This window comes from Bos mutus, chromosome 10 (genome assembly GCF_027580195.1).
Source record: "Bos mutus isolate GX-2022 chromosome 10, NWIPB_WYAK_1.1, whole genome shotgun sequence".
Lineage (NCBI taxonomy): Eukaryota > Metazoa > Chordata > Mammalia > Artiodactyla > Bovidae > Bos > Bos mutus.
This window is the reverse complement of record NC_091626.1, coordinates 17,070,631-17,096,927: the sequence shown is the minus strand read 5'-3', so window position 1 is coordinate 17,096,927 and position 26,297 is coordinate 17,070,631. Positions and strand designations below refer to the sequence as shown.

Here is a 26,297-nt window from a genome sequence, read left to right as displayed (position 1 = left end):
TAAAACGAGTGGGGTTGCTTTACGCACTCTAACCATCTTGCCCAAAGCTAGTGTAGGCAACTCTCCTCTTCTGCTGGCTGTTCCCTTCCAGGCTTTCAGCTTTTCTCTAGTGAGAAGGACCTGAACACTTCAAAACCCTGAAGAGAAAGTAATCAGGTACCTTCTCAGCCATCCTGTCATCATTCTGCATCATTTCTCTAGCCTGCACCTGAATCTGAAAGCTATATGAAAGCATGCTGCCCTTTCAGTCCATCAGAATTAAGTGATATGTCCATGCATGGGTCATGTCTGCTGTCACTTTTTTTCCATCTGGAGCAGCTGTCTCCTTAGATAACCTAAGTTGGGGTAGAGGGAAATAAAATGTATACTCTTATAACTGTACCAGTCATCTCACCCAGATTCAGAGAAAAATGATTCTGAAATATACAGGTATTTAAAAGAAAGAATTATTGAATATTAATATGGGAATGGTATCTTAATGAATAAGTTATCTAAATGAATTCATGGAATTAATATTCTAAGAACAACAAAACATTTCAGTTATTTATTCAATACATTTTATAATAGCTGTTATAAATAGGATTTGTTTCTGAACTAAAGGGTATGTAATCCTTGTTATTAAGAAGCCTATAGTTTAAAAATAAGATGTATTCAGTTACTGACTTTATGCCCATTACTGTTCTAAGTGCTGGGAATATCAGTGTTCAAAGTCCTGTTCTCATGGAGCTCCTAGCCTAGTGAGAGAGATGAATAATAAACAAATAGGTATTTAGTATCCTAGGAGATGCTTTGAAGACCAGCAGAACAGGATGAAGGCAGGCAGAGACAGAGGGCAGGAAGCTATTTTAGATGGTGTGGTCAGGAAGTGACATTCCAGCAGAGGTCTGAAGGAAGTGAAGAGGGAGCCAGGAGCTCTGTGGGTGAAGCCTCAAGGGCAGAGGGAATGGCAAGTACCAAGCCTCTGACGAGGGAACGTGTCTAACACATCCAAGGGGCAGTAGAGGGACAGAGGGACAGGAACCAGGGACCAGAAGGGAAGGCGAGGGCAGGACATGGTATGATGAGACTGATCAGATTCCACATGAGAACGGACCTTTGGTAGAAGCAATGAAGCTAGAAATGTAGTTTGGGCCAAACGGTGGATACGAAGTATCATCTTAATGGGAACTTTTTTTCACTCTAATTCCAAATCCAAGTTCATTTGAATGATAGTTTAAACACTTGATTAAACAAAACTCAACAAATAATGCAAAACATAATTACTTTAGAGAATTAACGCATTTACTTTTTTTGGTTTTTTAGCTCTCAAATTATTGTGTAGATTTACAGATCAATTTGGGCAAAAAAAGGTTATTTTCTCTCTTGTTTAATGATTGTGTTGTGTTTTTATTAAAGCAAGTCTCTAAGCTGGAATAAAGTTTCAAAGCAGTAAGTGTACAGAAACAGATCATGTACCAGCCAAGTCATTTAGAAGTCTTTCATGTAGCTTTCGTCAGTGCATTGTCTGTCTCTTTCTTATCACACCCTTTGATATTTTATTTCATCAGTACTCAAAGAAATAATTTCCATATTTTCTTTCAATATTAATATAACTCTCCCTTCTCTTTTTAAATACCAGTTCCCTTGTTTTGGGAATAGTAGCTGATGCTTTTTAGTATAACTTGAGTTTTGCCTCTAGTATAAATTCTTTTTAAAATTTTGTGACTTTGGTGAAAATAAATAGTTAATAATAGAGATTTCTAAATTCTGTTATTTTTTAGTATTTAAAAACAGACTACATTTGATTCATTTAAAACCTGTGTTAAATCTTTTCCATTTGGAGTTTAAGTGGAAACACTGCCACCTTGTGTTTTGCACAGGAAAATTAGAACTTGGATAAGCTGAAAATCACTAATTGGGTATATTTCCTATTGAGGAAAATGTACTTTTCTTTATTCTCACACTTGCTAACCTGTGTTTTCATATGTTTTACCAAAGCGAAATTTGTCTCAGATGCTAGATGAAGTAAATACGAAGTCAAATCAGAGGGAGCATCAAAACATTCAGGTAAAAAGAAAAACATTGGTATCTTCCTTTGCAGAGAATTCCAGTGTTGTTTGTAGTGAGGTTTGGGACAAGAAAGGAAGCAAAAATCGGAAGTGGTGTGGATAAGTAAGGGCAGAAAGAAAAGCTTGTTATGTTTTGTGATTCTGTTTCTTGCATAATTCCTTCTAAATGAATTGACTTTTGATATGAATGTTTGTGTCAGTATTATCTTACAGTAAGTATTGTTTTAATATACATTAGGAAGTAAATAACTTTATATAACTTTTTGTTGATATAAATATGTCTGTTTTAGGCCATAAATCATACATTTGTATTTCAGAAAATTAATTGTAATGACAAAATGATTATCACTGTGAATAAAACAAAATCTGAACATTTTCTTAAATTTTAAAATTTTGACTAAAAAATTTTTTTGTTATCCACACAGTAATTTTACCTTTTGTGTTCATTAAAGTGTTCAAAAAATAATTATTATTTGGGTTGCATTGGAAGATGAGCCATAATTAAATGGTTTAGTTTGTGACAAATACCATTAAAATATAAGTTGAATAACCATTTCTGTACAATGAAACAAAAACAATTTGGGAGGATTTTATAGTTTACTAAGTAGTGTTAAGAAAGTGAACTATAGCCTTAAATGTTTTATCAGAGCACTGAAGTGATGATTAGGTTAACAAAGTGTAAGAATATTCTTCACTTTTTTAAGCTCATTAATTTGAGAGGTGTTTGGCAAAAGTTAAAATGACATATTCTTCTTCTATTTTCTATTTCTAGATGATGCTTTTATTTCTTATTTATTAGAATCATGATTTGCTATCTTATATATATAGTTGTGTTTATTAGTTATCATAGGACTGTAATTTTCTACATTATTTCTCATGTATAGATTTTGTTATTTAAATGTCATTGAAATTATTGTATCTTTATACTTAAAGCTGTTTGTATATGTATATGATAGTGAGCTGCTTTTAGAAATTTCTTCCTTAAGAGTTGCTCCTTTAAAGTTGGTCTAGCGCCTGTTATCTTTACTGTTGAAGGATCTGGAGATTGAAAATGAAGATCTGAAAGAGAGATTGAGAAAAATTCAGCAAGAACAGAGAATATTATTGGATAAAGTCAATGGTTTACAGCTACAGCTGAATGAGGTAAATAATCTGCACGATACCAAAAACATCCAGAACTATTTTACTGTGAGTGTTCATCATTGTCAATAACAAATTGTTAACGATCAAACCCTCCCAGCAAGTCACGGTGCCAGATGCTAAAGGAGGTAAAATCAGGTCATTGCCCTTGAGGAAACTTATATCTTATTGAGACCTTTGTGTGAAACTTAATGTCAAATCTAAGAACAGAGAACACTGTTGGTCTATGGTCGTAACACTGGAGTTGTGGGATTGGAGAGGAAGGAATGGGCAGAAGTGAGGAGGAAGAGCAAGTAAGAGTTGTAAGGAATTGATAGGTTGTCAGAAGAGTGTAAAGTGCTTGTGAACAAGGTTAGTGAGATGAATGAATAACAGTGGAGAGCACAGACGTGGTGGCACAGGCATTTTCTTCTCACATCCTTGACCCCACGCTTAATGACATGCACATCTTTTTAGAAGATATTTGCTAAGCTCATGCTTCTTAAACTTTCAAGAGTGAAAATGTATTTCTTCTTCTTTTTAAATTTAGGAAGTAATGGTGGCTGATGATCTGGAAAGTGAGGTAGGATGATTAAGTTTTACTTTAAAGCTATAAAATATTATGTAAATTGAAGAGAATATTGCAGTAGAAGTTTTAAGTCCTAAATTGAGATGGAGACAGAATTTATCTTTTGGTTAATTGTTCAAAGGGAAAAACAAAACCTATGTGTGACTGTAAAATTATGTTTTGAGAATAGTGGCATGGGTTATTATAGGCATTTTGTTCTGTCTCATTTTCCATGAGACTTGTCATGAAAAGATATAAAATTCTAAGCATTATAAAGAAAATGTCTGAAAATAATATGACTTAAAACAAACCACAGAAATTTGAATTTTTCATAATGTTGTTTGTATATTTTGTATATTATTAGTATATTGGTATGAAGTTTGACTAATAGTTAAAAAATCTACCAGGTTAGAGAATTCATTAATGATAGTCCTCAAAGTAATTCTAATGCACATTTTCTGTAATACATTTCACGCACATGTATTTCAAGCACAGTATGATTTTGTGCTGTGTTTATTCCTTTTCATTTCAGAAAGAAAAGCTGAAGTCCCTTTTGGCAGCCAAAGAAAAGCAGCATGAAGAAAGCCTAAGAACTATTGAGGCTCTGAAAAGTAGATTTAAGTATTTTGAGGTACAGAAAGCTTAAGTATTTTGTGTAACTTACAATGGAAGTGGTAAAGGGCTTGAAGTCAGACTTGAATTTGAATTATCACTCTCTCTTTTATAGTGTGACCTCAGGTGATTCATTTAAAGTCTCTGAGCTTTTTGCTGCTTTGGCAAAATTGGGGTGATTGTTCCTTTTCCCAGGGAGTTGTTGTAAAGGTTAAATGAAATAATTGAAATTGATTAAACCAACATTTAGTTCAGTTCCAGTTTCTCTTCCCCAACCTTCCTCTTTGTCCATTTTTACCATTTCAAAACGTCATACTTTTACCTGTAAAATTACAGTGATTCTGATGGTATTAATAAAAAGCATCATTTAAATGAATAGTGGTAATTCCAGGATTATCTCAGAAAGAGCCTTGTGCATATACAAACTTGTTTGGTGAGGGTAGTGTGTTAATAAGGTTCAGATCATATACTTATCTTTTGTTGACTCAGTTAGCTCTTAGTTTTTCCAAGACTATGTTTTTCTAAAAACTTTTAATCAAAATACAATATACGTTAAAAAGTACATGTTAAAAGTTGAAGGATTTTCACAAATTTCACAAATCAAACCTCCCAGATCAGGAAATAGCACATCACCTTTATCCAGAAGCCTCCTCATGCTCCCTGCACCAAGGGTGACCACTCTCCACACCTGCAACTGTATAGATGTATTTTTCGAGACCATAATACATATTTTTATAAATGTTGTTCAGCACTGGGGTCACTGAAGAGAGTAGCCAATTCGATGTGAGTCTTTTTATTGTGAGATACAACTCCAAAATACATAACAAAAGTCAGTTTTTTCTTTGTAAATAAATAAAAAAAAGAACGGGTACTGCTATGAAGAAGAATATAAAGACAGGGATGAAACTCACAGATATAATGTTGCATGAAAGAAATCAGACGCAAAGAGCACATACTGCATCATTCCTTTTTTATGAAGTGCAGAACTAGGCACAGCTCATCTATGCCGACACAAGGCTCATCTATGCCGATACAAGGCTCATCTATGCCGATACAAGGCCCATCTATGCTGATCCGGCATTCTTAGCACCTGACCATCCTTTCAAACCTTTCTTTGTACGTGTGTGTGTGTGTGTGCTCAGTCTCTAAGTAGGGTCTGACTCTGTGACTCCCATGGACTGCAACCCACCAGACTCCCCTGTTCATGGGGTTTTCCAGGCCAGAATATTGGAGTGAGGTACCATTTCCACCTCCAGGGGATCTTTCCAACCCAGGGGTTAAACCCGTATGTCCTGTGTCTCTAGCATTGACTGGAGGATTCTCTACCACTGAGCCACCTGGGAAGCCCCTTCTTTGTACATAACTTGTGTTATACACATGAATTCATCAGATGGATTCTTTTTTTTTTTTTTTTTTAGATGGATTCTTATTATACATCCTATTTTATAAGTTTTTGCATTCAGTATAATGGGGACATTTTCCCCAATCAAATGAATTTTTATGCTAGAAATGATTTTTAACCATCCAAGAGAAAATTATAAAGTGTTTATGAAAGCCGTTATTAAAAACTAAGGAATCATAATTTGTATGGAATATCCACTGCTATCTCATCTCGCTTGAAAGTCTTCATTAACTGCCACCAGCATTGCTGTATTATGTGTAATCCTTAGTTCAGTTCAGTTCAGTTGCTCAGTCATGTCCGACTCTTTGCGACCCCATGGTTTACAGCACCCCAGGCCTCCCTGTCCATCACCAACTCCCGGAGTTTACCCAAACTCATATCCATTGAGTCAGTGATGCTATCCAGCCATCTCATCCTCTGTCATCCCCTTCTCCTCCAGCCTTCAATCTTTCCCAGCATCAGGGTCTTTTCAAATGAGTTGGCTCTTCGCATCAGGTGGCCAAAGTATTGGAGTTTCAGCTTCAACATCAGTCCTTCCAATGAATACCCAGGACTGATCGATCTCCTTTAGGATGGACTGGTTGGATCTCCTTGCAGTCCAAGGGACTCTCAAGAGTCTTTTCCAACACCACAGTTCAAAAGCATCAATTCTTCGGCACTCAGCTTTCTTTATAGTCCAATTCTGTCATCCATACATGACTACTGGAAAAGCCATAGCCTTGACTAGACAGAACTTTGTTGGCAAAGTAATGTCTCTGCTTTTTAATATGCTATCTAGGTTAGTCATAGCTTTTCTTCCAAGGAGCAAGTGTTTTCTAATTTCATGGCTGCAGTCACCATCTGCAGTGATTTTGAAGCCCCCCAAAATAAAGTCTGATACTCTTTCCATTGTTTCCCCATCTATTTACCATGAAGTGATGGGACCAGATGCCATGATCTTAGTTTTCTGAATGTTGAGCTTTAAGCCAACTGTTTCATTCTCCTCCTTCACTTTCATCAAGAGGCTCTTTAGTTCTTCTTCGCTTTCTGCCATAAGGGTGGTGTCATCTGCAATCTGAGGTTATTGATACTTCTCCCGGCAATCTTGATTCCAGCTTGTGCTTCATGCAGTCCAGCATTTCTCATGATGTACTCTGCATATAAGTTAAATAAGTAGAGTAACAATATACAGCCTTGACGTACTCCTTTTCCTATTTGGAACCAGCCTGTTGTTCCATGTCCAGTTCTGACTGTTGCTTCTTGTCCTGCATACAGATTTCTCAAAAGGCAGGTCAGGTGGTCTGGTATTCCCATCTCTTTCAGAATTTTCCACAGTTTGTTGTGATCCACACAGTCAAACACTTTGGCGTAGTCAATAAAGCAGAAATAGATGTTTTTCTGGAACTCTCTTGCTTTTTCCATGATCCAACGGCTGTTGGCAATTTGATCTCTGGTTCCTCTGCCTTTTCTAAAACCAGCCTGAACATCTGGAAGTTCATGGTTCATGTATTGTTGAAGCCTGGCTTGGAGAATTTTGAGCATTACTTTACTAGCATGTGAGATGAGTGCAACTGTGTGGTACTTTATGTAGGCATTTTCCTTATTTTTATAGAACAAGTTTGGGAAACATGGATATTTTAGAACAATGCTAATTTTATGTTGTAACTCATGCATTTGTTGTCATTTGAGTCATCAAGGCAAGGTAATATGTCCAAACTAAGTTTTTTGAATTTCTTATGTGCCATGGCCTCCCTTCACCCATACATGTGTAAGCCCATTTACTACCTATTGCAGATTCTAGTATTAAATATTATTTAGAACACAGAGCTTACCTTAGTTTACAGATCTTTTTCCATACCCTTGGGGCAATAAGTATTAGTGGGACATTAATTTAGTTATTGAACTGTGGGCCGTTTTTATCATGGTCACTTATCAGAGTTTGACACACAGCCATTAGTATGAATATAGAAAAATATAGAAACATGATGTACATCTGCATATCTTTACTCTTGACAGTATAGTATTTTACTTTCTGTTAGGTTCTTTGTACTTGGCTTACTTGGGATGGGGAGCAATCCAAGTATACTTTAACTCAGAGTATCTAAATTTTCTCTATTATTCTCCTTTTCCTAACTGATGCATTGGTGGGCTTATTATGAACTGTATGCAGCTCTTTGCCTCAGCTCTTTGGTGTTTTATAAATCTGAAAGAAAGGGTTAGGCTAATGTTTCATAGTTGATGAGGTAAGGTTTCTGCTCCCCAACCGTGATATAGCAATTGATTTCTTGGTGCGATTGTGGCATTTCCTTCCTTTTGAGGTAAAGAAGCAGCAGAGAGTACGTATTCAGAGTTGTTTCAGTTCGTTTGGAGCTTGCTTTTCTTTTGAACAGTCAAAGTTTTTTCTTGAAATACTAGTCTGCTTTTATTAAAATGCTTAGTGAAGTAGTTTATTCCCAACTGATCTCGCTAATTGTGCTTTGCCTTTTTGTGAGTTCGAGTAGAATAATGCCCAGGAGAAACAAGGAATGTTGAAAATATGGTTTTATGGCTGGATCATTTAGAGCTGAAATAGATACAGAATTTAACAAAATGGATTCATCTAAAATGTTTTAATGTATTCTTCTGATTTCAGAGTGATCATTTAGGATCAGGAAGTCATTTCAGTAAGTATGAAAGTATAGATTATCATTACAGTTCACCCAGTTGAAGCAAAAAAGAATGTTTATGCCTCTTTATTTTGTCTGACTATATATGATACTCCTGCTGTAAAACTTCATCAACTGCTTGTATCTTATACCTCAGCATGGCACAGGGAAGAGGTTAAAATGACTCCTATAGTCTCTTAGCAGAAAATCTGGTAATCACTAAGGCTCTGATTTTCCTTAGGACCTAAATTTTTAAATTGTGTATTGTACAAATTACCAAATTTGCATATTGATTGTTAAGACATTTAACCTGTGATATTTGGGATTTGCTCTTTATTGAAAGAGACATAAACGTAGTTTTCTGATTTGGAAAAATCTTTGGATATGGCCTCATGCAGGTAAGCATTTTAGAATTGTTTAGATGTTCCGTAAATACTTCTTTATTATTTTAAGACTTTACATAATTCATCTTCACTGTGTTTATTCTCCAATTTTAAAGTTTCTCTATAAAATCTAATTTTTTGCTTCCTATTGAATATTAAATTATTCCTTAGCTAAGTGCAGTTGTAATATTCATCCTATAAATTGCAAATGATACCATTTTTATTTTGACTATAATATACATGTTTTATAATCATTTAACTTATTTAGTCTAACAGTTTTACATAATTCTAAAAGCCAACTTTGTATCTAGTCAAAAGACTATACATACTTTCCTTATGTATATAGAAAAATAAGTAAAAATATGGCCATTTTATAACAGGATAATTTTATTTTGTAAGTCATGCTTCTTTTTTGTTTGAATAATAAAGGAGATAATAACACCAAATTAATGCTTAGCCTTCTTTGGTATGGATATTTAAGGTATCCTTTATTTGGATTTATTTAGGGAAAGAAGATATGCTTCTTAAACAAGGTCAAATGTACATGACAGACTCACAGGTAATGTTTTGTTTTAGAAAATATTTATAAAAATATTTGTGCCTTTTTAAAAAGAGGAAAGCCACATTGTTTATTTATCATCTGTATATACATTGAATTAAGTTTTCATTATCAAAGAAAAATTGGTCTTGTGGTCTTGAGTTTAATAAAAGCAGATACGCTGTGTTTAGTGCCCTCTAGAGTATTTTTGGTGACAGTGACTTAAAAGATTTGAATTACAGTTTCATTGTCTTTGATAGTAGGCCTCTATTCTTTAACAGCAGTTGGCCAACTCTAAGTATTTGCCCATTTACAGGGGAGACAGGTATGAACAATTCAAAAAGCATTCTTTTGACTTTGAGAGGTATTGTTCCTTGAATTCAAATGTGTATTCTATATTTGGGAAATTTATCTCAAAATAAAGCTTCCGAGAGGGAGTGTTGTCTGATTCTCTTCCTTAACTGCTCTTCACTTTTAGTTTCCAGTGGATACAAGGTTTGCCTTCCTAGCACCCTCCATGGACTGCAGGACTGATAAATATTTGGTCTTTTAAAGGTTTTATATATATACCTTCATCATCCATGGGCAGAGTGAGTTAGCCTTTATGATGTCTAGGATCACTCTAAGTTGGAAATTTCTAAGATTCTAAGTTGAGAGAATGGATGTCAATTAACTGAATAATATTTAAGAAGATAAGATAAACATTTGATTATAGTAAAATAAGTATGGAAATTGTGAACCTGTGTAAGTAATTAGTTGGTAAATTATAGTAGTCTTAGTCTAAAGATAACTGGTAAGTTGAAAGCAGACTGAGGCTGAGAAATTATTCCATGTTGTTAATTTTCTTCTTTGGGTTTCCCAGGTGGCTCAGTAGTAAAGAATCCACCTGCCAACGCAGGAGACATGGATTCGATCCCTGGGTTGGGAAGAGCCCCTGCAGGAGGAAATGGCAACCCACTCTAGTATTTTTGCCTGGAGAATCCCATAGACAGAAGAGCTTGGCAAGTCATAGTCCATAGAATTGCAAAGAATCAGACACGACTGAGTGACTAAGCACAGCATGGTTTTCTTCTTCATCAATGGGAAGGCAGTGTTAATTGAAGTGAACAACAGTAAAACCTGCCTATTAAAATAGTGGGACACACTCATAGCACATGGCTTTTATCAGTACTTTAAAAGAGCCCTTGCTGTAATATGGTGGATAGGGAAAAATAGAAATAGTTAAATTTAATATTTCATGGTTATATGTTCTGTATTCTGGTACTTATGAAATATTTCAGTGAGAACTTAAATTATACTTCTTTTTGTTAGCATTTAATAGAAGAAACAAGATGTTGATTCAATTTTGTAGTAAGAGCGTATGCTAAATTCTAATTTATCATTCTGTTTGAAAGAAGAAAACATGATTATATTTTGTGAATTGATTAATATCATTCTCTTGATTCTTAAACTAGCTAGGTTTATTTTGGTATTATTTTTATAATTTAAACATTACACTTGAGTTAGCATTGAGGGAACTTAGAGGTCAATATATGTTATTAGATAATAATATATCGTTATTTGCAGATTTAAAATTGCAAAAGCCTTGTTTTTACTCAAGGGCTCTGATGACTTTCTTCAGAATTTGAAGTTCTAAGCACATCATGTTCTGTAAAACATAGAAATAGTAAATGTATTTTGATCAGTTGACATTCATTCGTAGATATTGTGAAAAGAGAAAGAGAAAAAAGTCCCCAGAGGCCACAACTGTTTCCTTCTTTGGTCTGCCAGAAATACATGTAAAGTGAACAGGCTTTCAAAATGTCACTGCATCAAGGAAATCATACCTAGAACTGTTTTTCTTACCTCAAAAATCAGTACTGCTATATTTTTCTAATATACTAGCCTGGAAACCCTTTGGCTACTGATGATGTGGCAACTTTAAAGTTTGGTAAATAAGTGTCTTCTTTAGGCTTTTGGGATTGATATTTTATTGTGTTACTATTATTTTTGCAGTGTACTTCCACAGGCATGCCAGTCCATATGCAAAGCCGATCTATGTTAAGACCACTGGAGCTAGCCTTACCTAATCAAGCCTCATATTCGGAAAACGAAATTTTAAAGAAAGAATTAGAAGCAATGAGAACTTTCTGTGATTCAGCAAAACAAGACAGACTCAAACTCCAAAATGAACTGGCTCACAAGGTGGCGGAGTGCAAGGCCTTAGCATTGGAATGTGAAAGGGTGAAAGAGGATTCAGATGAGCAGATAAAGCAACTAGAAGATGCCTTGAAAGACGTGCAGAAGAGAATGTATGAGTCGGAAGGTAAAGTGAAACAAATGCAGACACATTTTCTTGCCTTGAAAGAGCACCTGACAAGTGATGCGGCCACTGGGAACCACAGGCTGATGGAGGAACTGAAGGATCAGTTGAAAGACATGAAAGTGAAATACGAAGGTGCGTCCGCAGAAGTGGGGAAATTGAGAAACCAAATCAAACAAAATGAAATGTTAGTTGAAGAGTTTAAGAGAGATGAGGGCAAGCTGATGGAAGAGAATAAGCGACTGCAGAAGGAGTTGAGCATGTGTGAACTGGAGCGAGAGAAGAGAGGAAGGAAGCTCACTGAGATGGAAGGCCAGTTAAAGGACTTGTCAGCCAAGCTGGCCCTTTCTATTCCAGCAGAGAAATTTGAAAACATGAAGAGCTTGTTATCAAATGAACTAAACGAGAAGGCAAAAAAATTAATAGATGTGGAAAGAGAATATGAAAGATCACTTAATGAAACTAGACCATTAAAGAGAGAACTTGAGAATTTGAAGGCCAAACTGGCTCAGCACGTCAAACCAGAGGAACATGAGCAGCTCAAGAGCAGATTAGAGCAGAAGTCAGGAGAACTTGGGAAGAGGATCACTGAGTTAACATCGAAAAATCAGACGTTACAAAAGGAAATCGAAAAGGTCTGCCTGGATAATAAGCTCCTTACACAACAAGTAAATAACTTAACAACTGAAATGAAAAATCATTACGTCCCTTTAAAAGTAAGTGAAGAAATGAAAAAGTCACATGATGTAATTGTTGATGATTTGAATAAAAAGCTTTCAGATGTGACACACAAATATACAGAAAAGAAGTTGGAAATGGAGAAGTTGCTTATGGAAAATGCCAGTTTAAGTAAAAATGTCAGCCGCCTGGAAACTGTGTTCATACCTCCTGAGAGACACGAAAAAGAGATGACGGCTCTGAAATCCAATATCACTGAACTTAAGAAGCAGCTGTGTGAACTTAATAAAAAATGTGGTGAAGACCAAGAGAAAATATATTCACTCATGTCTGAAAACAATGATTTGAAAAAGACCATGAGTCATCAGTATGTGCCCGTGAAAACCCATGAAGAGATTAAAACTGCCTTGAGTAGCACATTGGATAAAACCAATAGAGAATTAGTAGATGTGAAAAAGAAGTGTGAAGATATAAATCAAGAATTTGTGAAAATAAAAGATGAGAACGAAATATTAAAAAGAAATCTGGAGAACACTCAGAACCAAGTAAAAGCTGAGTACATCAGCCTAAGAGAGCATGAAGAAAAGATGAGTGGCCTAAGGAAGAGCATGAAGAAGGTCCAGGACAACAGCGCTGAAATACTGGCTAACTACAAAAAAAGCCAGGAGGAGATTGTCACCCTGCATGAGGAGATTGCAGCCCAGAAGAGAGAACTCGACACGATACAGGAATGCATCAAGCTAAAATATGCTCCGATCATCAGCTTGGAAGAGTGTGAGAGAAAATTTAAAGCCACTGAGAAAGAACTAAAAGAACAGTTATCCCAGCAGACACAGAAGTATAATACCAGCGAAGAAGAGGCCAAGAAGTGCAAGCAAGAGAATGACAAGTTAAAGAAGGAGATCCTCACTCTTCAGAAGGATCTAAAGGATAAGAATGTTCACATTGAGAATTCTCATGAAACAGAAAGAGCATTAAGCAGAAAAACAGAGGAGCTGAACAGACAGTTAAAAGACCTGTTGCAGAAATACACAGAGGCAAAGAAGGAGAAAGAGAAGCTCGTGGAGGAAAATGCCAAGCAGACTTCTGAGATCCTTGCAGCACAAACTCTTTTGCAGAAGCAGCATGTTCCGCTGGAGCAGGTTGAGTCCCTGAAAAAATCTCTTAGTGGTACAATCGAGACACTCAAGGAAGAACTGAAGACTAAGCAGAGATGTTATGAGAAAGAGCAGCAGACAGTGACCCAACTGCGGCAGATGCTGGAGAATCAGAAGAACTCCTCTGTGCCCCTGGCTGAGCATTTGCAGGTTAAGGAAGCATTTGAGAAAGAAGTTGGAATCATAAAAGCTAGCTTGAGAGAAAAGGAAGAAGAAAGCCAAAACAAAACTGAAGAGGTCTCCAAACTCCAGTCTGAGATTCAGAATACTAAACAAGCGTTAAAAAAATTAGAGACTCGGGAGGTGGTTGATTTGTCGAAATATAAAGCAACGAAAAGCGATTTGGAGACACAGATTTCCGACTTAAACGAAAAATTGGCCAATCTGAATAGGAAGTATGAGGAAGTATGTGAGGAGGTTTTGCATGCCAAAAAGAAGGAACTGTCTGCTAAAGATGAGAAGGAATTGCTCCATTTCAGCATAGAGCAAGAAATCAAAGATCAGCAGGAACGATGTGACAAATCCTTAACAACCATCACGGAGCTACAGAGAAGAATACAGGAATCTGCCAAACAAATCGAAGCAAAAGATAATAAGGTAATAATAATACTTTAGGGAAGCGTGGCTTGGTGTTGGCAACCCCAGGGCAGAACTGCCAGGGTATGATAGGACTCTTTACTGTAGCACTCCACAAGACAGGTTTACCAAAGCATTGACAAAGTGATCATTAAATGCCACCTTTTTAGTCTGGCTATGAATATGCCAAAAACAAAACAGAGTTGAGAAGAAGGTAAAGTTACACAAACAGAAATCAAAAGCAGTTTTCTTTTTGTTTTCTCATCTGGTTCAGCCAAGAACTGAACCAGGACGGATAGGGAGACTCAAGATTCACTTGCCTCAAAAATGAATTATCAAAACCCAGGGAGTTTTAGGCCACCTAAAGAATGGGAAAGGAAAAAAAATTAAACTATGTTTCTGGGCTGCAAGAAGCTGAAGACACTGCAGAGCCTCCCAGAATTTGAAGCCTCCCAGAATATTGAAACTCACTCATACCAGTAAATTGAGCCCTCCAACTCACTGTACATTTTATCTTCCTTTAGACAGAATGTCTTTGTGCCTCCTTTCTACCTGCTTAAATTCTCTACATTCCCTAATGCCCACATCATCACTTAACTCTCCTTCCTAAAGCCTTCATTGGCCAATCTAGCCTACAGTAAACGGTTCATCTCCTAAAATGTATGTTGTGTTTTGGGTTTGACATCTATTTACAGCATATATATTACCATGTCAGAATGATATGGGTGGTCTTCCACCCAGTTTTTAAGAGCAGATTCATAACTTTTCTTTCCTTCTTACTGTTCATCCTCATTGTACAATTTACAGAACAGGTGCTCAATAACATTTTCAAAACTGGTAGTTGAATAAAGTATGTACTAGGAAGATGAGAAATCAGGGAGATTGGATGCAGTTTTATTTTACCCATTCCAATAATTATTAAATGCCTTCTACCTGCCAGGTGCTGTGTTCAGTGCTGGGAATACAGGGACACAGCCACAGCTTCAGCCCAGTCGAGTGGTACAAGTCCTGACCTTCTGATATGTCTGCTCATATGACCTAGAACTTTAGTGCCCTCACCTTGTTTGGAAATCAGTTATGAATATAACAACAAATTATTAATTTCCACTTATAATTGTTGCCACTTATTAAGCACATTCTACATACCAAGGAGCTTCCCAGGTGGCACTAGTGGTAAAGAACTTGTCTGCCAATGCAAGAGACGTAAGAGACACAGCTTCGATCCCTGGATTGGGAAGATCCCCTGGAGGAGGGCATCACAACCAACTCCAGTATTCTTGCCTGGAGAATCCCATGGACAGAGGAGCCTGGCGGGCTACTGTTCATAGGGTCGGACATGACTGAAGTGACTTAGCATGCACACCCATACACCAAACATATATTAGGATTTTACTTGATTTTCTTAACTATGAAAGATTTTCCCCATACTGGGAGGAAATCATATACTGCACATACTGTTGAAACAATCTTAACAGTATTCATTCGTCAATTTTCTGGTATATAAAGGTAAACTTTGTGTCTCAGAGAATGAGCTCTGCGTAAAGATGTTCCTTATAAGTGAATAGATGACTAATACGTGTTTTTCCCACAATCTTTTTTTTTTTTTCCATAAGATAACTGAACTGCTCAATGATGTGGAGAGATTAAAACAGGCCCTCAATGGCCTTTCCCAGCTCACCTATGGAAGTGGGAGTCCCAGCAAGAGGCAGAGTCAGCTGATTGACAGCCTGCAGCAGCAGGTCAGGTCCCTGCAGCAGCAGCTGGCGGTGAGTACCTGGGACCTGCAGGGCTTCATGCTGGGATGTGCAGGGTCACCTTTGCTTGTTTGTAAAATCTTATTTAGAAATCAGATTAATTTGTGGCTGTGTTCAGATCCAAGAATATAATCATTTTTGCCAGAAGTTATTTCTACCAGTGCTACGATATCATTTTGGTGTGCTTGGTGTGTACTAGGCACTATACTAAGCATTTTGTGTACTTGATCTTTAAACTTGATCTTCTTCACAGTCCTACAAGGTTTCATTTAGCCCCCCATTTAATTCTTAAGGAAACAAAGACGAAAATATGCCTGAGGTCATACAGCTAGGATTTAATCCTGGGATTTACTCCAAATCTGATAGCTTTCCAACTGTTGCAGACTCTAAAATACTGGTCCACTTCTTCCCTGATAGCCCAATTGGTAAAGAATCCGCCTGCAATGCAGGAGACCCTTGTTCAATTCTTGGGTCGGGAAGATCCGCTGGAGAAGGGATAGGCTGCCTACTCCAGTATTCTTAGGCTTTCCTTGTGGCTCAGCTGGTAAAGAATCTGCCTGCAATGTGGGAGACCTGGGTTTGACCCTTGGGTTGGGAAGATTTCCTGGAGAAGGGAAAGGCTACCCACTCCAGTATTCTGGCCTGGAGAATTCCATGGATGGTATAGTCCATGGGGTCACAGAGTCGGACACCACTGAGCGACTTTCACTTTCAAACTAAAGGAAGCTTCCCAGGTGGCACAATGGTAAAGAACCTGCCTGCCGATGCAGGAGACGCAGGAGACCTGGGTTTGATCCCCGGGTCAGGGAGATCCCCTGGAGTAGGAAATGGCAACCTACGGTAGTATTCTTGCCTGGAAAATTCCAGGGACAGAGGTGCCTGGTGGGCTACAGTTCATGGAATCACAAAAGTTAGACATGACAGGGCACACTTTTTAAAATAATCTTTTATCCTTATGAATAAAGGTAGGCATTCTTATGGTTTTTATACATTATATCCTTATATATTAAAAGAAAATATCTGTTTGTATGTACATTCATAAATACCTGTGTGGTTATGTATCTCCTTTATATATTAAAAGAAAACATCTGGATTAAGAAGGTAAAGTTGGGAGCTCAGTTCTAAACCCTGCCACTTAAAAGAGAGTGACATGATACATTCCCCTTAATCCTTGGCTTCCTCATCCTTAGAATAGGATAATATGAACTGATTGCTTGCTTGTTTCCTTTTTTTAGTTGAATGAGCTGTGAGGCTAAGTAAAATGTAGCCCAATCAAATGTAAATTGTTGGGTACTATTTTTCTAATGTATAGGAATTTGTTGTGAGTTGTTTTTGAATAGAAGAAAGTTATTTTTTCAAGTGTTCATTTTATAACACTCTTGGCCTATAGATTAATGATGACATATTGCTGATTTGGATCTTACCAAAAGGATGTGGTAGATTTTTCAGTATTCGGAAATATTTGTTTATTATTTATTATGTTCATGACACTGTGCTAAGCACTGTCAGGGATAAAGAGAGTAGACAGTCCCTGTCCCCAAGGGTTCCGGGTAGTTAGGCAAAGTGTATCTCCATAAAAAATAAAATAATGAGACAAAAATATCAGATATAGAATTGAGTCTACAGTCCCGGGATCTAAGGGATATGAACTCCCAGGAAGGAAAGGTTACTGATGTGGTGGAGCTGGTTTGAACGAGGGAGGGAGTACCTGGGCTGCACTTGTATACGGATGGTGTCTTGGTAGGTGAAAGGAAAGCAGAGCCTCCCTCAGGCAGAGGAAACAGAGTGAAGCAGGGCCTGGAAATGGAATCAAGTGGCGTGCGTGCCTCAGGGCAATGAAAGGCCTCTAGGTTGGCCAGTCCTGGGAGCTGCGTCTGAGGCCCAGTTGTGGAGGCTGTTGAGAATCAAGCTGATGCATTCCAGTTCCCTCTTACAGATATGAAATATTAGGTATTAGCTGATGAGGTATCACCCAAGATTTTTGAGTGAAAAGTGATGTGAGGACAGAGTTACTTGAGTCTCAGTAGCATGAAAGGAATAAAGTCTAGAGACAGGTGATGAGACGGGAAGTTTTTGCAATAATCTAAAGCATACGTTAATAAGTGTCTGGATAATTTCCTGGCATTAGATGTAATCTAAGGCAATAATTTCATATTACCTAGGATGAGTGGCATTGCTTTCACTGTGAATGTTCCCACACTTTCTTTAGAAAAGTTTATACTGTTGTTTTGGTATGGAATTTTGCATCTGGTGGGTCCAAGGTGGTTTGTTATCAGAATATAGCAGGAGCACTTTAATAATACTACTGCTTAGAAGCATCAGGCCTGAGGACAGCATTGTTACAAACCTCCATGTGTTTGAAAACATGAATGCTGATAGTCTGACCTCCCCATCTTTCCACACTTGTAGGATGCCGACAGACAGCACCAAGAAGTAATTGCAATTTATCGGACACACCTTCTTAGTGCTGCACAGGTAAAGTAGAACTACTCCTTTGGATAGGATATCATTTTAGAGAAAATAATTCTTTATTTTCCAGTAAATTTATGTGAAAGTCACTGATGTTTAAAGTAGTTGTACCCCCATATGCTTATTTTAAAATAATTGTTTCTTTTAATCACGGGTTGCATGTCTTCCGGAGAAATTTACAAAGCTGTGTGGCAACACAGCATCTTAAATTTAGTGTTGTCTCCATCTGCTTGTCACTCATTTTGTAGACAGTTTGGCAACATGTGACAGCAGCACACAGTTCTAGTATCGCTAGCTGGAGAGAGTGCCTGACATCCACACATGGCTGTTGCTGAAAGAGGAGAGGAGGAAGAACTTCACTGTTTCTTGGTAGCTCAGAAGTGTTTCTTTGAAATGTAGAGAATACCAAAAAAGTGACAAGTGTGCACAGAATTGTAATAATACAAGAAAGAGAGGTTCTGTTAGAATATCAGTAGTATTTATTTTTTGAGCCTTAATCTCAGTGAAGCATAAGACCACAGATTGCCTTCTTGAGGGGTGTAATGAGAACACTATTTAAAAAATCACACTAAGAAATATGTTTAACATATGAAGTGTTTTATACTTAATACTCTGTAGAAACACCATCAGCATCTCCAAAATTCTCAGGGTAGATTTTTTGGGAAGACAGTCGAGACAATGTTAGAATAGCAATAGGAGGTGAGATGTAATAGAAATTGTTTAGGATTTGAAGTGTTCACACTGGGGAAAAAAAAAGAAGGTCATTTTTAGAAAAAGAACTAGGTAAAATAAAAAGAGATTTTTACAGTATCAATTTCTTAAAAAGGCCTGCCTTTTCTGTAGGAGATAAAGGGGAAACCAATGGAAAAGGACGAATAATATGGAAAAGTCTCTTTGGCTGCTTTCTTTTGAGTAGATAGAAGATGAGCTGGGGTTTGAAAGTTATTATTGTAATTACTAGAGAAGACTGTTGACGGGTAGCAGGGTGGGGAGTTCTTTGGAGGGAAAATGGTAGAAAAGTATGGAAGCTCTGTGTTAGTGAGGGGGAACTTGCTTGGCTCTGCTTCTGGCCAAGGCGGGGAGCAGCATACTGAAAGACAGCAAACCTAACAAGCCTATCAACTTTTTATCATGTATGCTTCAGAAATTCGAAATTTTTTTCTACTGACTCCTAATGAAACATAACAAAAGCAATTGGCATATGAAATAGTCTTGCCTTCTGGCATCATAAAGTTAACTAAGAAATTCAGTTTAGTCAACTATGGCTAATGTTTGGAATTTAAACATCCTGCTGTTATAGAAACAGATTTTGGAAGCTAAACTTTTTATATTAATAGGAAGTGTTATGCTGAAATCCATTCAAGTGCTCAAGCAAAGGAAAAGGGAAGGGGGTGGCTGTTATAAGCCCACCATATTGACTTGCATTTAATCAACCTCTTGCCATCATTTTAACTTTAAAGTGCTCTTTCTAAATATAAGCAGATAACATTCATGTTAAAAGACCTCAACATAACTAGTAAAAGGGGAAATAAACAAGGAGGTAACCATTTTTCACTGCTGGGATTGGCAAATATTAAACAAAAGGATAATCTGTAGCACTGGCCAGGGCATTGTGGGAAATGGACACTTATACCCTGTTGGTAGGAGTGTAGCTTGTCATTATCTCTGTAGAGGGAAATTTTGTAGTACTTGGCAAAATTTAAAAATTGAGGCTGCTTTTTTGACCCAGCAATTTCTTCTCTAGGAACCTGCTGTGAAAGATTGGAAACTCCATAAATGTCTATTTTTGAGAGAATTAATAAAGAAATTATCATACACACAGTAGAATATTATACAATAATTTAAAATAATTAAGGCAGGGAATTCTAGTGGTTAAGACTCTGGCTTTCACTTCCATGGACCCAGGTTCGATTCCTGGTTGGGGAACTGGGTTCCTACAAGCCATGTGGTGTGTCCAATAAATAAATGAATAAAAATAAGCAGTAACTTGAAAAAGATTTCTGTAACACTAGGTGGAAAGGCAAATTGCAAAATAATATATATGATCCTACTTGTGTAAAAAATATAAATATAGGAATTTTCATTAATTACTTTTCTGGTAAAAAAAACTTGGCAGAAGCAAAAGAAACTTTTCCTTGTAGTAGTTTACTTTGCTCATCTGTAACTTACGCTGCCTCTATCACCTGAGCCGTTAATAAAAAGAGAGAAAGAAGTTTGTCCATCTGTTCTCTGATACTAGACATTTAGAGTCACTGGTGTGCACTACTTTTACATTGATTGTCCTTTCTATGATAGAGCTCTACTCTGTTTTCCAATAAAATGTTTAGAATGTCACCACGATGGTGAGGATTTTGCATTTGGTGAATCACAACCAATAAGGACCTGTTATAAAGCCCTGTGTCTTAAGAATTTGTGTGTGAATGAAGATGACATAAAATACTTCTCCCCTCTCCTCTTTCTCCCAGGGTCACATGGATGAGGATGTGCAGGCCGCCTTACTGCAGATCATACAGATGCGGCAGGGGCTCGTGTGCTAGTCGACACCCCCCAGCCCACAGTGGCTTTCCCTGCTGGTGCTGAGCATTCTGTGCGCAACTTCATGGCCTTTCTGGGCCTCGCTGTGCTAGTATAATTAAAATAAAGTGTATTTTGATCCATCAGTAGGTTTTTAATTTAGACAGATATGTTGCTGAGTTCTTCAATATGAGTTCAAATCTTATATTCTGTGTATGTTAATTTTACAATTAGACAAACAACATTAACACTTTGCCTTGGATTGTTTGAATTGATTGAGTACCCAGTAAAACCTGAGCCAACTGAGTGGGTCCATTTGAAGAGGGGTTAGGCGGAAATAATTATTTAAAGGTTTCTTCCAGAGAAATTAATTGGGTTGGGAGACTCTTTTAAGTGCATCAGAAGATCTTTCAGGTCTTCAGTCAAGCCATGAGACCTCATGAAGTTTCAAGGAACACATGGTAACTTGGCCAAGTTCCATTTTTATTCAAGTAACTTAATGAGTGCCTTTGACCTCTTTTGGAGATACACATTTTTTTTCTTTTTACACTAGTAACATTTATGCCTTTTAAAGTAAATTTCATTTCACAGATGGTTTGCAGTGCTAAATTACATTTAGGTTAAGAACAGGCAAGGGTGGAATATATCAGGAATTCATAATAAAATTGCCTCATAATCTCCATAATGGTATCTTGATTTTCACTTGTGGTGACTTTTCTTGCCAGAGTATGTAGAAAACTGTGATTAATGGTATACTAGATTTTTCAAAGTGTCAAAAGTTTTAGACTTTTTTTTTAGTAATTACTCTGACATTTGCTACTATAGTAACCAAGCACTCATTATGTATGCATCCTCCAAATGTTTTGTACTTATTTATAGGAAAATTGCACTAATGAGATTAATAATGTAAAAGGCAGTTTTCTTGCAAAATTAGCATTCGAGAATGGATTTTAGAGGACAGATCTTTAAGGATTTAGACAAAGTGCAGTAACATAGTAAACTCTAAGAATATAGATAGCAAGAAAATAATGCAATTGGACATGTTTATAGTAAATATTATAACCAACCATTTTTATTATTTCTGTCTCCTTAAGGAAAGTTTATATGTTTTGTTATTTTATTAATATTTTATTTACAATTCAGATTGAAAATTACTAATTTGACTATTAGCAAATAAACTACACAAATGAATCATTTCAATGCAAGTTTTTTTTTAAATTGCAAAATGTGCCTTAGCAATAATCTTTGAGCATCCTGAACCAGGTTTTTGATCCCATTTTTGTCAATTACAAGGACAAAGGACCATCAGAATAACTTATCCCACCAAAGGATAAACTATCATAGTTCTTCAATATAGAAACAACAGCGAAAAGTCAGAAATGGATTTATTTTTAATTCTTTAGTTAAGTATACACAGTTTTCATAAGCAATATTTAGATTCTTTAAATTTTATGTTAAATGTTGTCCTTCAGCATGAGCTCTATTTCATGAGTTTTAAGTCACCTATTGAAGCTCTGGAATAGAGAAGTTCTTAACTGAATAATTTTCAGTGTTATACTTTCCTTATTAGGGATGGTAAGGGAACCCCTGTATGGGTTTATATATGTTTTATTTTGTCTTCAGCCATCCAAAAAAAAAAAATTTTCTGTGGAATATTGTTTTGAACATCCTTGTAAGAGATTTACAAGGTGATCAAGTCCATTTGCTATTTTTGGAGAATTTTGGGTAGAGAATGATGGGGTGCAAAGTACAGATCAGTTCATTTCAGTTCAGTCGCTCAGTTGTATCTGACTCTTTGCAACCCCATGAACCGCAGCACGCCAGGCCCCCCTGTCCATCACCAACTCCTGGAGTTCACTCAAACCCATGTTCATCACATGACACCTATTTTCATTTAGCTATGTAGAATGCAATATCAAGTAACCTCCTTGAATTAACCTCATTTTCTCATTCACTCACCTCTGGATGTCAAATGCAGAGCTCGTACAAGCCTTAACAAATGAAACATACAATGTGTGATGCTGGTCTCTTTGCTGTTCTGTATTCAGAAAGACTGAAGTCTGAACTTAGGCCAAGAGGAATGTCAGTTGTCTAAGATACGAGTGCTCTCTGAAAGAATCACTGAATCCCTATGGGAGTGCAGCCCTTCGTTGAAAGCTTTATTACTGTTTGTTGCTTGTTGTTTTTTTTTTTTAATCACTCCTACTTCATCAGAAAAGCTCATTCCTTTTAACAGAGGGTTAGTATTATAAAGAACCTTTAAAATAAAATATTAATGCAATGAACATCTTAAAATTTAATAATCCAGTGACTCTAAGCACTGGCTCAGTTTCAGTTCAGTTCAGTTGCTCAGTCATGTCTGACTCTTTGCGACCCCATGGACTGAAGCACACCAGGCTTCCCTGTCCATCACCAACTCCTGGAGCCTACTCAAACTCATGTCCATCGCATCGGCCTTCTCTTCCTGCCTTCAATCTATCCCAGCATTGGTCTTTTCCAATGAGTCAATTCGTCGCCTCAGATGGCCAAAGTATTGGAGTTTCAGCTTCGGCATCAGTCTTTCCAATGAATATTCAGGACTGACTTCCTTTGGGATTGACTGGTTGGATCTCCTTGCAGTCCAAGGGACTCTCAAGAGTCTTCTCCAACACCACAGTTCAGAAGCACCAATTCTTCGGCGCTCAGCTCTCTTTATAGTCCAGCTCTCACATCCATACATGAGTACTGGAAGAACTATAGCTTTGATTCAGGTCAGGTCAGTCGCTCAGTCGTGTCCGACTCTTTGCGACCCCATGAATCGCAGCACGCCAAGCCTCCCTGTCCATCTCCATCTCCTGGAGTTCACTCAGACTCAACGTCCATCGAGTCAGTGATGCCATCCAGCCATCTCATCCTCTGTCGTCCCCTTCTCCTCCTGCCCCCAATCCTTCCCACCATCAGAGTCTTTTTTTCAATGAGTCAACTCTTCTCATGAGGTGGCCAAAGTACTGGAGTTTCAGCTTTAGCATCATTCCTTCCAAATAAATCCCAGGGCTGATCTCCTTTAGAATGGACTGGTTGGATCTCCTTGCAGTCCAAGGGACTCTCAAGAGTCTTCTCAACACCACAGTTCAAAAGCATCAATTCTTTGGTGCTCAGCTTTCTTCACACTCCAACTCTCACATCCATCCATGACCACAGGAAAAACCATATCCTTGACTAGACGAACCTTTGTTGGCAAAGTAATGTCTCTGCTTTTGAATATGCTATCTAGGCTGGTCATAACTTTCCTTCCAAGGAGTAAGCGTCTTTTAATTTCATGGCTGCAGTCACCATCTGCAGTGATTTTGGAGCCCAAAAAAGTAAAGTCTGACACTGTTTCCACTGTTTCCCCATCTATTTCCCATGAAGTGATGGGACCAGATGCCATGATCTTCGTTTTCTGAATGTTGAGCTTTAAGCCAACTTTTTCATTCTCCACTTTCACTTTCATCAAGAGGCTTTTTAGTTTCTCTTCACTTTCTGCCATAAGGGTGATGTCATCTGCATATCTGAGGTTACTGATATTTCTCCCGGCGATCTTGATTCCAGCTTGTGCTTCTTCCAGCCCAGCGTTTCTCATGATGTACTCTGCATATAAGTTAAATAAGCAGGGTGACAATATATAGCCTTGAGGTACTCCTTTTCCTATTTGGAACCAGTCTGTTGTTCCATGTCCAGTTCTAACTGTTGCTTCCTGACCTGCATACAAATTTCTCAAGAGGCAGGTCAGGTGGTCTGGTATTCCCATCTCTAAGAATTTTCCACAGTTTCTTGTGATCCACACAGTCAAAGGCTTTGGCATAGTCAATAAAGCAGAAATAGATGTTTTTCTGGAACTCTCTTGCTTTTTCCATGATCCAGTGGATGTTGGCAATTTGATCTCTGGTTCCTCTGCCTTTTCTAAAACCAGCTTGAACATCGGGAAGTTCATGGTTCACGTATTGCTGAAGCCTGGCTTGGAGAATTTTGAGCATTACTTAACTAGTGTGTGAGATGAGTGCAATTGTGTGGTAGTTTGAGCATTTTTTGGCATTGCCTTTCTTTGGGATTGGAATGAAAACTGATCTTTTCCAGTCCTGTGGCCACTGCTGAGTTTTCCAAATTTGCTGGCATATTGAGTGCAGCACTTTCACAGCATCATCTTTCAGGATTTGAAGTAGCTCAACTGGAATTCCATCACCTCCACTAGCTTTGTTCGTAGTGATGCTTTCTAAGGCCCACTTGACTTCACATTCCAGGATGTCTGGCTCTAGGTCAGTGATCACATCATCGTGATTATCTGGGTCATGAAGATCTTTTTTGTACAGTTCTGTGTATTCTTGCCACCTCTTCTTAATATCTTCTGCTTCTGTTAGGTCCATACCATTTCTGTCCTTTATCGAGCCCATCTTTGCATGAAATGTTCCCTTGGTATCTCTAATTTTCTTGAAGAGATCTCTAGTCTTTCCCATTCTGTTGTTTTCCTCTATTTCTTTGCATTGATCGCTGAGGAAGGCTTTCTTATCTCTTCTTGCTACTCTTTGGAACTCTGCATTCAGATGCTTTTATCTTTCCTTTTCTCCTTTGCTTTTTGCTTCTCTTCTTTTCATTTGTAAGGCCTCCCCAGACAGCAATTTTGCTTTTTTGCATTTCTTTTTCATGGGGATGGTCTTGATCCCTGTCTCCTGTACAGTGTCATGAACCTCATTTCATAGTTCATCAGGCACTCTATCTATCAGATCTAGGCCCTTAAATCTATTTCTCAGTTCCACTGTATAATCATAAGGGATTTGATTTAGGTCATACCTGAATGGTCTAGTGGTTTTCCTTACTTTCTTCAATTTAAGTCTGAATTTGGCAATAAGGAGTCCATGATCTGAGCCACAGTCAGCTCCTGGTCTTGTTTTTGTTGACAATATAGAGCTTCTCCATCTTTGGCTGCAAAGAACATAAGGCTTTGGGGTAGTCATATTGAATGCAGCACTTTTGCAGCATCAAGCACTAGCTACACCTGTGCTATTGTGAAATTTCAGATGTGTGTGTGTGTGTGTGCGTGTGTGTGTGTGCGTGTGCTCAGTCTTGTCCGACTCTTTGTGACCCCATGAATTGCAGCCCCCCAGGCTCCTCTGTCCATGGGATTTTCAAGGCAAGATTCCTGGAGTAGGTTGCCATTTCCTACTCCAGGGGATCTTCCCAACTGAAGGATTGAACCTGGGCCTCTTGCATCTCTTTAATTTGCAGGTGGATTCCTTACACTAGCACCACTTGGAATTAAGGCTAATCTTTCTTATAGCTTGTTTTTTATTTAAACCTTTCCTCTTGTCCCTAACCAATATTATACAGTTTAAATTTTTCTGTAATTCTGAATGCATTGGATCATTGGTGCTTTAAAAAGCTTGCGGCTTTAGAACATGAGCACTTTTTCTTCCCCCAGTGTTACCACCTTTCTTCTAACAAAGACCTGAATATTGGTCTCATACACGCGCTTCTTACCTACAGAGAACATGGTTCATATTTTCAGTTTGCTTGTTTCAAAGCAGAAAAGGGGAGTTT

At 37.6% G+C, this 26,297-nt stretch overlaps 1 protein-coding gene across 4 annotated transcripts in view; it reads left to right on the top strand.

The window, feature by feature from the left end:
* Positions 1–21,944, top strand: part of UACA (uveal autoantigen with coiled-coil domains and ankyrin repeats) — an 87,121-nt gene extending 65,177 nt beyond the window's left edge. For all 4 annotated transcript variants that reach the window (XM_070377362.1, XM_070377365.1, XM_070377363.1 and 1 more), the window contains exons 10-19: positions 1,978–2,046; positions 3,084–3,191; positions 3,718–3,750; positions 4,268–4,366; positions 8,361–8,391; positions 9,263–9,315; positions 11,290–14,028; positions 15,621–15,773; positions 18,171–18,236; positions 20,696–21,944. In XM_070377362.1, the coding sequence (XP_070233463.1) occupies positions 1,978–2,046; positions 3,084–3,191; positions 3,718–3,750; positions 4,268–4,366; positions 8,361–8,391; positions 9,263–9,315; positions 11,290–14,028; positions 15,621–15,773; positions 18,171–18,236; positions 20,696–20,767 (3,423 nt within the window). In that variant the 3' untranslated portion in view covers positions 20,768–21,944. The remainder of the gene's footprint in view (positions 1–1,977; positions 2,047–3,083; positions 3,192–3,717; positions 3,751–4,267; positions 4,367–8,360; positions 8,392–9,262; positions 9,316–11,289; positions 14,029–15,620; positions 15,774–18,170; positions 18,237–20,695) is intronic.
* The last annotated feature ends 4,353 nt before the right edge of the window (positions 21,945–26,297 follow it).